General features: G+C 51.9%; 1 protein-coding gene across 1 annotated transcript in view; it reads left to right on the top strand.

Annotated features, from left to right (window-relative positions):
• Positions 1-4168: 4168 nt before the first annotated feature.
• The window catches only part of LMO4 (LIM domain only 4), a gene marked incomplete at its 3' end in the record, with an annotated part of 8457 nt that continues 1430 nt past the window's right edge, over positions 4169-11195 (top strand). Inside the window, exon 1 of the mRNA XM_082002705.1 lies at positions 4169-5228. Coding sequence (XP_081858831.1) covers positions 4993-5228 — 236 coding nt within the window. The 5' untranslated portion in view covers positions 4169-4992. The remainder of the gene's footprint in view (positions 5229-11195) is intronic.

The raw sequence follows: 11195 nt of genomic DNA, 5'->3' as shown, positions 1-11195 counted from the left end.
TGTTTAAATGTAGTATGTACACGGAGATTACATCCAGATGATATATTTCATAGACCTATGCTAAAAAAATACGTTACTTTTAACCGCAACACCGGTCCTCTCCCCCCTTTCCCTGTGGAAGCTTTCCATGCGCTCCCAGTCCGCTTTATGCACAGACTCTGAGAAAGTCAGAAAGACAGAAGGAGACTTCTCTCCTGCATTTAAATCATACCTCTGGTGCCATTCAAGTTTCAGTATTTTATTTGCTATATGATTAGAAACAAAACATATCTATCATATCCTATGTTTTCCCAAGTACGTTTTCCCTCGCGAGACATTTTTTCCTTAAATTTTAGCCGGTTACTGGGCTCACGCCTCCGTGGTCCCGCCGAGGCCAGGGATGCAGAAATGCGGGAGGCCCACAGGTGGCGGTGTGGTTAAAGTACACCTGGGCTGCGGCTCCCGAGGCCGGGCTTACCAGTCGGCCTCTCGGAGGGAACTCGGCCTGCGTTTTTGTACTAATGCACTTATTTGTAAATAAATACTCCCGGCTAAGGTTTCATCTACCTGTGTGAGTACATCCCTTCTACGTTAGCCGCCAGCGGGAGCAGGTTTAAAATACTTTGTTGCCTTGGAAAACTGAGAGATGGCGGACGTGCGCAAACTTGTCATCGAGTTGTGCTGCCATCACAGAATATTTCTTTGACAACAGCAATTGATGGTACCCCCGAGCCGTGACAAGACCTGCCCTGCCCTCTTCCATGGCGCAGGTCGGTGTCGGCCTGTATGTGCACACAGCTGCTGCCCGTGCCTTGCTGCAGCTGCAGCGGCGCCTGGCCAGCCGGCCCCACAGTCCTCGCTGCATTGGCTGCTACTGACGTCAGCAGTCTGGAATCGAGAAACTCGTATTATTAAGTTTTTCTGTTCTTTCACAGATCCTGGAAATGTATAATTTATCTGACTCTTTAGCCGTGGTTGGCCCAGTGGAGGGCATTTGCATATGCTGCGTGACACAGGCATGCATGTGCCCTGTGCGAGACAATACCAGGCAAGACCTATCCTGGCACTTAGGCAAACCCCTGCCACATGCAGGAGTGACTGTTCACGGGGCTAACACCCAACAACTGTGGCATGTTTATACATACTTTTATTATTTGGAGAGTTTTTTTAGTTATATGCTGCTGTGCTTCTGCTTATCCTGCGTGCTGTGCTTAGGCCTCAAAAATGTGCAATCAATAGATGGGTTTTTCCAATTTTAAGTGTCCCTACCGAACATTACTTCTTCTGATTTGCGATCATCCCTGGGCTTCCTCCTCAGAAATGCAGTTGTCTTCTCGAATGACAAGTCGTGTTGCCAGCTGCCAGCCAATTGCGCAGCTTAACCCTTCAAACCTTTACAGGGTGGTGATAATAGCGGGCCGCATTCGGACGCCGATCCCCGAGCACAGCTCCCCGACGGTTTCACCGGGGGAATTGTTGGAAGTCGGAGGCCCGCCCCGGCCCCCTCCACCCGAGGGGCGAGCCGGGCACGTCCCTCACGGCCTCCTCCCCGCCCCGGCGCGGCACCCAAGCGCCAGCCCACCCCGGGGCGGGACGAGGCCGCAGGCACCGGGGAGCGCCAGGAGGGCGGCGAGGACCGGCGCCCACGGCCGCGGGGCCGCACCTCCCCTCCTCGACTTGCTCCCCGGCTCGGCGGGGCCGCGGCGGCGGGGGAAGCGCCCAGCGCCCAGGAAGGGCTCTGACAGACGGAGGCCGCCGCCCGGGCGGGGCGGGCCTGTCCCCAAGGTGGCCGGGTCGGGGGCAGCCGGGACGGCCCCTCGCCGCTAAGTTTCTCAACTGGTGGCCGGGAGCGGGGCGGGGCGGGCGGCGCCCTAACGGCCGCGCGCGCGCCTCTCCCCAGCGCCCGGGCGGGCGGGCGGTGCGGCCACCGCGGCCCACCTGACTCCCTCCTTCCTCTCCATTCCCCTCCTCCTCCTCCTCGCCCCCTCCCTTTCTCTCCTCTTTTTTTCTTTTTTTTTTTTTTTCCTCCCCTTTCACTCATTCCTTTGTCTTCTCGGGGATTGGCAGGTTTTATTATTCCGCCTGAACAAGCCGGGGGCGGATTGGCTGCGGCGGGCTGACGGCGGAGCCGAGCCGGAGTGTAGTTGGGATTCTGCTCTGTCAGTAACACATGTGTGAGGGGCAGCGCACGCACACGGACACACACACACACACGCTCGCGCAGGCGGCGGGGCCTCCTCCCGCGCCCTGCCCACGCCGCCGCGGCAGGCTCCCCGGCAGCAGCTCTGCGCCCGGCCCCCCGCAAACTCGCCGGCTCGCGCCCTCCCCTCTGAGGCGCCTCGGCGGGCCGCGGCCGGCCGGCTCCGCGCCGCGGGAGGCTCGGCCGCCGCCGCAGCCCAGAGAAGGGGGCGGAGGTGGGGGGGCGGGGGGGAAGCGGTACAAAGTGAAGCCACATTGCCAAACTTACCCGGCGATTGCAGCAGCGAGCGGCGGCGGCGCCCTGCGTGTGCGGCTCAGCGGCAGGGACCGAGCTCTGCAGCTCCCCTCCAGGGAAGCGTGAGCTGGAGGAAGGACCCAGGCAGACGCCTCTCATAGAAATATCTCTATTTTTCCAGCCCGAGCTGCCCCTTCCCGGGCGGCGGGCTCCCGAAAGCCAGAGAGAGGGCGAGTGCTGTGTTTCTTTCTTCGCAAGGAGACCTCCTCAGACACCCTGAGCGGCGCTGCTCCCCGGCCTCTTGCAATATAGAGGGGAAGCAGGTAAGAAGAGCCGGTACTCGTTCCTTGTTTCCCAGCGTATGCGTGTGCGGTTGCATGCCCGCGCCCCCCGCCCCGCCGACGTCCCGCGCTGCCCGCCGCGGCGGCGGGGCGCCCCGGGCGTTGTCGCGGCCCCCGCTGCAGAGCGTGGCGGCGGCCGCCGCTCCGGCGGCTCCCCCCGTCCTCTCCTCGCCTTTCTCCTCGCCTTCCCTTTGCCCCCTTCCCACTGCCGCCGGGAAGCGGCTCTGCCTTGCCGCGGCTGCGAATGGAGGGGACGGGAGGGGCGGGGGCACCCGCTTCCCCCGCAGTAAACACCCTTCTGAAACAGTGGCAGAAAAGATCAAAGTGGGCTCTCTCTTTCTCTCCTCTCCGGTTCCCTTCCTGCCCCCCACACGGTCTTTTGTTTCAGTCCAGGAGAAATCCGGTGAATCACCTAATTAAAACCAAGACATGAATTAAGCATCCATTTTTGTACTACAAATTGCCAGCTCTCCGCTTGTCCCTCCCTTGGTCTCCATTAAAAAAACACCAGAGACGCAGTTAAAAGGCGGGGAGGGGTGTGGGGGGGAGTTATTTTGCCTCTAGCCTCCAGCTCTGCTTTCTATTTCACTGACTCCTATCCCAGGACCTAAATTGCTTGGCTGTGTAATTACTAGAGTAAGCCTATTTAAGTTAAAAGCTCCCCCCCCAACTCTAAATGAAACTTGATGAGGGCCCGTCCTTAGTTATCAAGGGAGTCACTTTCTGGTCAGTCCTCTTGATTCATCTTTTTAGATTTAATCAGCATTAAGGTATTGCTTGTCCTTAAGAGCTTTAGCTTAATGGGGTTACTGGACGGTTTTCTCAGTGTAACGTTTCCCATTTTATATTTATATATATTTGCCTTCGACAAAGACGAGCTAAGGAGGTGGTGGCATGGAGTCTTTTTCTTTCTTTAAAGACATCCGAAGTGATTTAAAGCGTAGGGAAACGGTTTAAAGACTCGGAGCAGGAAATGCAGATTCATTTAGGCTCAAGCTGGAAACTGTAACAAAAGGCAATTCCTTGAACAAATGCATCAGAAATCAATTTACATAAAGGTATATGATGCGTTCGGATAAATGCAATGCTAATGGCTTTTAGAGTGGTTTTGTTTCCAAAGTCTCGGGGTTTTTGTTACAGCTTAATTGGTGCAGTTCTTCTGGTTTATTGTGCGGTCACTGGACATACCTCCAGGTACTCCTTCTGAGGAAATGTGTGTTTGAAATCGGCCTCAGTTCTCCTCCTCCTGCCGCCGAGTTGGGCCAGTGGCAGGAAAAGTTCCTCCTGGCTGCTCTGGGGCATCGGTCCGAGGGTCCTCAGCAGATCGCCAGATGCCTCGGCATGAGCGCGTACGGCTTACAAAGGACAAAGACAAAACATGCTGCTTAATTGGCAGTAAATAACTTGATCTTTTTATAGTATAAGTGACTAGAGGAGCACCGGGAGTTTATTGGACTCTGGATTGAAGGCAACAAATTAATCGGTTTAGAGTAAGCTTTATGAATTGATTCCTATATTATCTCTCGGTTGTCCCGCTTGCATAAAGCAGTTATTAGAAAGTGAAAAATGCCCTTGGTAGCAGTTTTGGAGGCGGCCAGAGTAACCCCCGCCGGAGCTGTGCGCTTCGTTATTCTGCTGCTTTCCTGTGGTCGGTAAACTTTTTTTTTTTTTTTTTAGTAACAAAGCTTTAGCATTTAAACTGCTGATCAAGGGCAGATTAGCGAGACAAAAGTTGAGTGTGTTTGTGTAGGAAGTTAACAGGCGTCCTGAAGTTCAATGATCTATTATTCGGGCCAGTGTCCTCAGCCTGGAGTGTTTTTCTCTGGGTGTTTTTATGTCTCCAAAATGAAAAAATAAAAAAAATTCCTGAGCTCTGGACGGCCGGTCCCCAGCCCCTCGCTACCGCCCCGAGCCTGCCGAGTCTCTCCTAGATCGAAAAACCAGTTTCACAACTTTTTTTTTTTTTTGGTTCACTCTTCACACACTTTTTTTTCATAAGCAAAACAAACCCCGGGACTGTTCCTGACGTGGGAGCTGCAGCTGCACGAGCCCGGGGCGGGCGGGGCGCGCGCGCTTTGCACCCCCCCCCACCCCCGCCCCGTGCCGGCCTCGCGGCCCCCCCCCCAGCCCCGTGGCGGGCGCGGCGGGAGGCGGGCGGGGCGCGCGCCGCGCTGCCGTCCCGCCCGGTCCCGTCTCGTCCCGCCCGTGACCCGCCGCCGCCCCTCTCCCGCGCAGGCCATGGTGAACCCCGGCGGCAGCTCGCAGCCGCCCCCGGTGACGGCGGGCTCCCTCTCGTGGAAGAGGTGCGCCGGCTGCGGGGGGAAGATCGCCGACCGCTTCCTGCTCTACGCCATGGACAGCTACTGGCACAGCCGCTGCCTGAAGTGCTCGTGCTGCCAGGCCCAGCTGGGCGACATCGGCACCTCCTGCTACACCAAGAGCGGCATGATCCTCTGCAGAAACGACTACATCAGGTGAGGCGCCTCACGCCGGCCGGGGTCGGCCGCGTTCCCCCTTCCTCCCTGCCCTGTCTTCCTTCTCTCCTCCCTGCCGTTCTGGCGGGCGGGCGCCCGTGGCGCGGGGTCGCCCCCGCTTTGGGAGCGGGGAGGGATGCTAGCGCCCGGCCCGGGGCGCGGCTGCCAGGCGGAGGGAAGAGTTGGGGGGGCGGCACGACGACTGTAACTTTAAAGTGGTTTGTCAGCACAAAACAAGTCCTAACTAAAAATAAACAGCAATCAGAGAGGCTAAATTAATCTGCTTTGTTGTAGTGTTGAAGGAGAAGTGTGCATATCTGAACGGTAAATGTTAAAATCACGGGGCTTAAATAAGGCTGTGGCAGAGGCGCTAAATAATGAAATGCCTGCCTTTAGTATCTGATTAATTATGATATTTACATAAGCACCTTTAAACTCCTTTGAGTGGAAACAGAATGACTCATTCTCCGTTCTCCTTGTGAAAGAGCCCATTAACTGTCAGTTGGAGGGCTTCTACTTCTAGCCAAAACCAGTGGTGTGATGGTTGTCTTCGCACTCTTAGGAGAAGCTCTCCACCGACATTTTTCTTAACTTCCAGTGTAGAAAATGCAGGGGATAGGAGAGGAGGGATATGCCCTTGCTCTTTATTTCTTGCCTCTTTTTGGAGCGGTTTGCTTTAAATGCCACAGATTTGGGTGGGGGGAACTAAGCCTTACTAATCTCGCATCTGTTGGGGTACAGTAAGATTATGCAGAGTATCCCTTCCAACGAGTTTCCAATATAATTAATAGAAAGAATTCTTGAGGTCAGGTGCCCGTACGATCTTTTCAGGTGAACTCAAGCTACTTAAACTCATTAATTTAAAAGGAGGCATTTTGAAGGATTACACATTTAATTTGAGTAAATGGTTTGATAGACTGATGCACATGAATGCTTCAAGGAGGTGTTCTATTTCAACACTCGGTAATTAAAAAAAACAACAAAAAAGCCCCATACCTTCCCGGCATAACAGAAATGCATAGTTAAAACAAATTGTGTTTTGTTTAAATGCTGCTGGCTTCTCATTTCCAGTAAATGTCAAGAGTTGACCCAGGTTTTTTTCCTTGATGGCCAAAACGTTCCACTTTCTTTTCCTTTCTTTCTGGAAAGAAAAAAAAAAATGAAGAACACCACAGCCACAAAATGTTACGAGTTTGCTTATGCTGTAAAACTTGACGTCTATTTGAGAAGATCAGGCCTGTAGTGAATGTGTGTGGATGCATGGCGACCTCCGTGCTGTAAAAGGTCGGAGCTAAGACTTGGTTTCCCTGGTAGTGCAGCCTCTGTCCTGGTGCGTGGCTGCACCTTCGGTCAGTGCGGCAGATGAAACGCAGCTCTCGGTGCTGTTGAGGAGTCAGAGCCTTAGCTTTGCTAGTTCTTGGGGGCATTTTTAGAGAGAAATGCTAGAAAATCAGCACATGGAGGGGGGTTTAATGGTGTTTTTTGGTCATCATCCTAAGCAACAAGCCTAAGCCTGGCAGAATTGTAATTAAATAGAGCAGAACGGTGTTAGGGAAAGAGTCTTGTTTGAAGTGGAAAAACTGACACTACTGTTAAGATGTACTGAATAGGACAGATTCATCACTCGACCAACACCATCAAACGAACCCTCATGTCTGATTACTACTAATTAAAAAGAGAAGATGCATCCACTGTATCCCAGAGGCAAGTTCAGGCAAGCTTATCGCAGTTCTCTGGTTTTGTGTTGCCAAAAATTAATACTCGTTTATTTTAATGTAGGCGATTATGAATAGGATGCTTTATCAGATGAGGGGTTTGAATTGATCTCCTTGTTCTATCGCCTGACTTCTCTTTAAATCTAGTGTAATTTGACATGCAAAAATAACTTGGCAGATGCGTGCTGAAACTCGAGCTGGACACCCTGCGCTGCAGGTGGGGTAGGACGGCGCGGCCGAGCGGGCTTGGAGCTTTCCCGCGAGAAGCGGACTTCGCAGGCTTCCACCTCCACCCAGCTCGCGCCGGCTGAGCGAGGCCCGCGCCCTGGGCCTGCTCGGGACGGCGGGGTGCCGTCCACCTGGCAGCCAGGCTCCCCGCTTCCCCTCTGCCGTCCTCGGCCCCCCCACCGCCCCTTCGTTTTCAGTAGGGCTTTTGCGGCGGCAGATTCCCTCCCCGGGCACGGTTCCTGATCGCGGGCGCACGCTGGGCACGACGGGCCGAACGAGCAAGAGGCTTGATGGGCCCGGCAGGCGCTAGGCGAGAGGGGCCGGGCTGCTCGGGCCCCGGCCGCGGGGCCGTTCGTTGCTGAGCTTTCCTGACCGGCTGGGGCTCGCGAGTGGGTTTCTGTGGCCGTTTAAGCAACACGGCGCGCCCCTTCCCCCGCAGCCCGCGCGCGGACCGGCGGCCGCTGTCGCCCAGCGCCGGGGCGCCTGGGAAGGGGGCGGGGGCGCGGGGCTCGCTCCCTGCCCCGCCTGCCCCGCCCGCCCCGCGGCCAGCGGCGCGCGCGCCCAGCCTGGGGCCGCCGGCTCGAGCGGCAGCGCGGCAGCCAGCCCGCACAATTAAAAGCTTTAATTAGTGTCTCCTCCATTTTCTCTTGGTTCTGATAGGTTTTATCTAATGAGATCTGGTCCCTGGCTTAGATCTGCTTGGAATGACGTGTCCGAAATGAATGAGAGCCGCGTCGCAAACAAAACATTTAATTAACAAAATTGGCCTCTAAGAGAGAGCAGGGAGTGGTGGGGAAGGGGGGGGGGGCTGCCCGGGCGCGTCTTAAAGGGGCAGCGCCCGCGGCCCCTCCTGGGGCGCCCGCTCCTCGCCGCGTGGCGTGGGCGCAACCCGCCCGGCCCCTTCCGCGGGGGTGCGTGGGGCCGCGCCGGAGCGCGGCCGTGGGGCGCCTCGCCCGCAGCCGCAGTGTGCGCCGCGGCGCGCCGGGGAGGGGGCCGGCGGGCAGCGGGTTCATTTCCCTGGTAATCAGCGGCAAGCTGCTATATTCGGGGAATGCTGTCCCTTTAATTGAACAGGCTAGGTAATTAAATGGCACTTTTCCAATAGGACGTGCTAGGTAAATCTAATAGTTGGTTATTTAATATCACTTTGAAGTCTGCCCACTCAAGCACAATGACAGCACAGGAGCATGTGAACTATTAGCTAGGAAAAAAAAAAAAAAAAACCAGGATCTCAAAAATTAATTAAATCGCATGCAATTTAGGGGGAACGTTTATCTTGATTTGTCATAACAGAATTAATTCAAGGCCTCCAATTCACTTGGGGGCAGATCTGTTACTCTGAATTAACCAAGCGTAATTTGGCTGGGTTGTTTTTTTTTTCCTTCCCCTTCTCTAATGCAGCACTTGCCATTATGCACAGCCCCCCTTTTAAGTATCAATAGCTTCTGGTGCTTTTAAGGTGCTTGGTCTCTAGTTATCCTGAAGTACCTTTAATGGACTTGGCTCCAGGCATAATTTCTGTGTTGCCTTTCTTTGTTACATTTAACATAGCTGGTGCAGAATTTAGATTAAACATAGGGAATGTACAGAAACACCAATTGCTTCTAGATCAGTAGGTCTGGATGTGCGTTTCTCTTTGCTAGGGCTTGGATATATATTTGTGGGCACAAATGTGCACCGTGTTGGGGAAGAATCTGGGCACTTAAATCTCTCTCCACAATTTTGGAAACAACTGGAACCTTATTTTGTTAGTGTAAGTTGCTAGAGAAGTGTTTCTGCTGATACTGAATTTTGAGTGGCAAGATGGGAAACTGGGCTGAAAAGATTTCTCGCTGCCTTCATTCCCACTCTTGTGAAAGTTATGGGGGGAAAAAAATACCCACAACAAACCAAAACCCAACCCAAAAAAACCCCAGGAGCGTTTGTGTGTTTGGGGGTGTGGGGAGCGCTGTGTTGGAACCACACAGTAGTTAATTTAAGGTGGCTCAGTAAAATGCTGCGAAGTGTAGAAGAGCTGCCTTGTCCTTACAGGGAACCTCTTGATGTTTGTGATTGATTGCATTGCCCAAATGTTGAAATATTAATGACCTTCTTGGACTGAGGACCCAAAGAGGAAACTGAAACCAATTCTGTCATCACAATTAAAGAGTCCCCTGGCTTTAATTAGCCTGACCTGGGGTATCTCTACCCATTGCTGCAGTTAAAGAGAAAAGAGCCCATTAAAGTCCAGTCTGAGACCGATAGCTACTTAATTGAGCACCTAAAGCCTCAAGCCTTTTAAATCAAATACTGTCCTGGACAGTCCCCCTGGTTAGATAATTAGCTCTCCAGCCTCTCAGAAACCATGTGAAACAACTTTTTCAGTAAAGAATAGTTACTGTGGAAGACTTCTTTTACCGGTAAGGAGGAATAATATTTTTTTTAAAAGATAAAACCTTTTTCCTGTTAGTGGTATTACAGAACAAAACCATAACAGTAGAGAAGGAAAAATAAGCTTAATTTTCCTGGTAAATAATATAAAGCAGCAGAAAGGTGTTCCAACTTTGCAAGTCATTTTTAGGAATTTTAGCAGAAGATTCAGCTGAAGTGACTTCCCAAAACAGAATAGTTCTGGGAACATGCTTAGGGAAAACCTAAGAAGTGTGGAAAGCCTCTGGATTAGTTTGACTACATTCATTAGAATTCACAGACGTTCAAGGTGTACCACTGCTTCTCATCAGAGAGAACTGTATAACAAATGAATGCTTAATGAAGACAAGTAGTGCAAGGAGATCCGCAGTCCGAAAGCTGTGTTTTTGGCTGGGTGGTGCAATGGTACAGGGGGCTCAAGAGCCGCTCAGCGGGTTCAGACTCTCCCAGACAAGTAACGCTGTCTGTTCATCTTTGCCTTTCTTCCTCCACCCTGCCCAGCAACGCCCTTGTCGCCCCCCGCTACCTGAGATTTTTGGATCTTTGCTTTAGAAATGTAAGAGTGCCTTGCTGCCGCCTCTTGCGGTGCTTCCCGTGCACCTTTTCTACGTGCCAACTTCATTACTAGTGGCAACGGAGGAGGAAAAATGCCTATCGTAAAGCTTTGGAAGGAACCTCAATTCATCGTGTAACTACTCGGAACTGGTCCTGATTTCAAAGATGCCCTAATAACGGACCCTTAGTTTCCAGTTTAGTCCCCTTGGCTGGAGGTCCTGACAATGTGTTAGTTCAGCTTTCCCTTTGTAACCGCTGCGATTCTGCAAGAACGTGTCAATGTGTCGTGGATCTCAGACTAATTAGTTTTGAAATGGAGTTTTGATTGAACTCTTCAAATCGATGCTGCTGCAAAATTTGTTTCTCAGCTTCCTATTAAAAGCCATCTTAAGGGGCAGTTTTACTACTCTCTCTGTCGTTCAGTCGATACATTTAATAACAACTTACAGGCTATTTTCAATAAAGTGGCGACAGCAAATTAGTAGTTTGAACATGACAAGCCTCCTCTGCAAGCTCAGATTCTGAAAATTCAAAGCAATTATTTTTATACAGAGGCACACTGCAATCATTCAGATTACGGGTATTCTGTTGTAATGCGTCTCCTAGGTTGACACAAACAGAATTTTATGACTTTATTTGGACAGGAAGGAGATGCAAATATTAATATTTATTATGACACCAATACGCTAATTTGTAAATCCTATTACTGTGTTTTACATCACGCAGAAAAGTGGGTCTGTGACCCTGCCAGCTAGTTCAGTTTCCTTTTTTACCGAGAAATGATTGTGGTAGTCTTTATAAATATTTGTGTATGTGAGAGAGGCGCGCAAAAGCAAATAAAGGCTTTCTAATTCTAGCCTGTAAAAGTAGACTTCAATAATCATTATTGTATTATATTTGAATCGATGTGTTGTGCCTTTAAATGGATTTGAAGAATTATGTATATATTTTTCTTCACCACTCTTCTGCCCATTTCCCCCCTCCCCCACTGCGTGTGCCCCCCCCAATGGCAGATGTTGTGGTCTCATTTGATTGCATAGGAAAACTGCAGTGATACAGC

This window comes from Phaethon aethereus, assembly GCF_964289735.1.
Source record: "Phaethon aethereus genome assembly, chromosome: 8".
In the NCBI taxonomy this organism is placed as follows: Eukaryota; Metazoa; Chordata; class Aves; order Phaethontiformes; family Phaethontidae; genus Phaethon; species Phaethon aethereus.
This window is presented reverse-complemented; position numbering and strand designations above follow the sequence as displayed.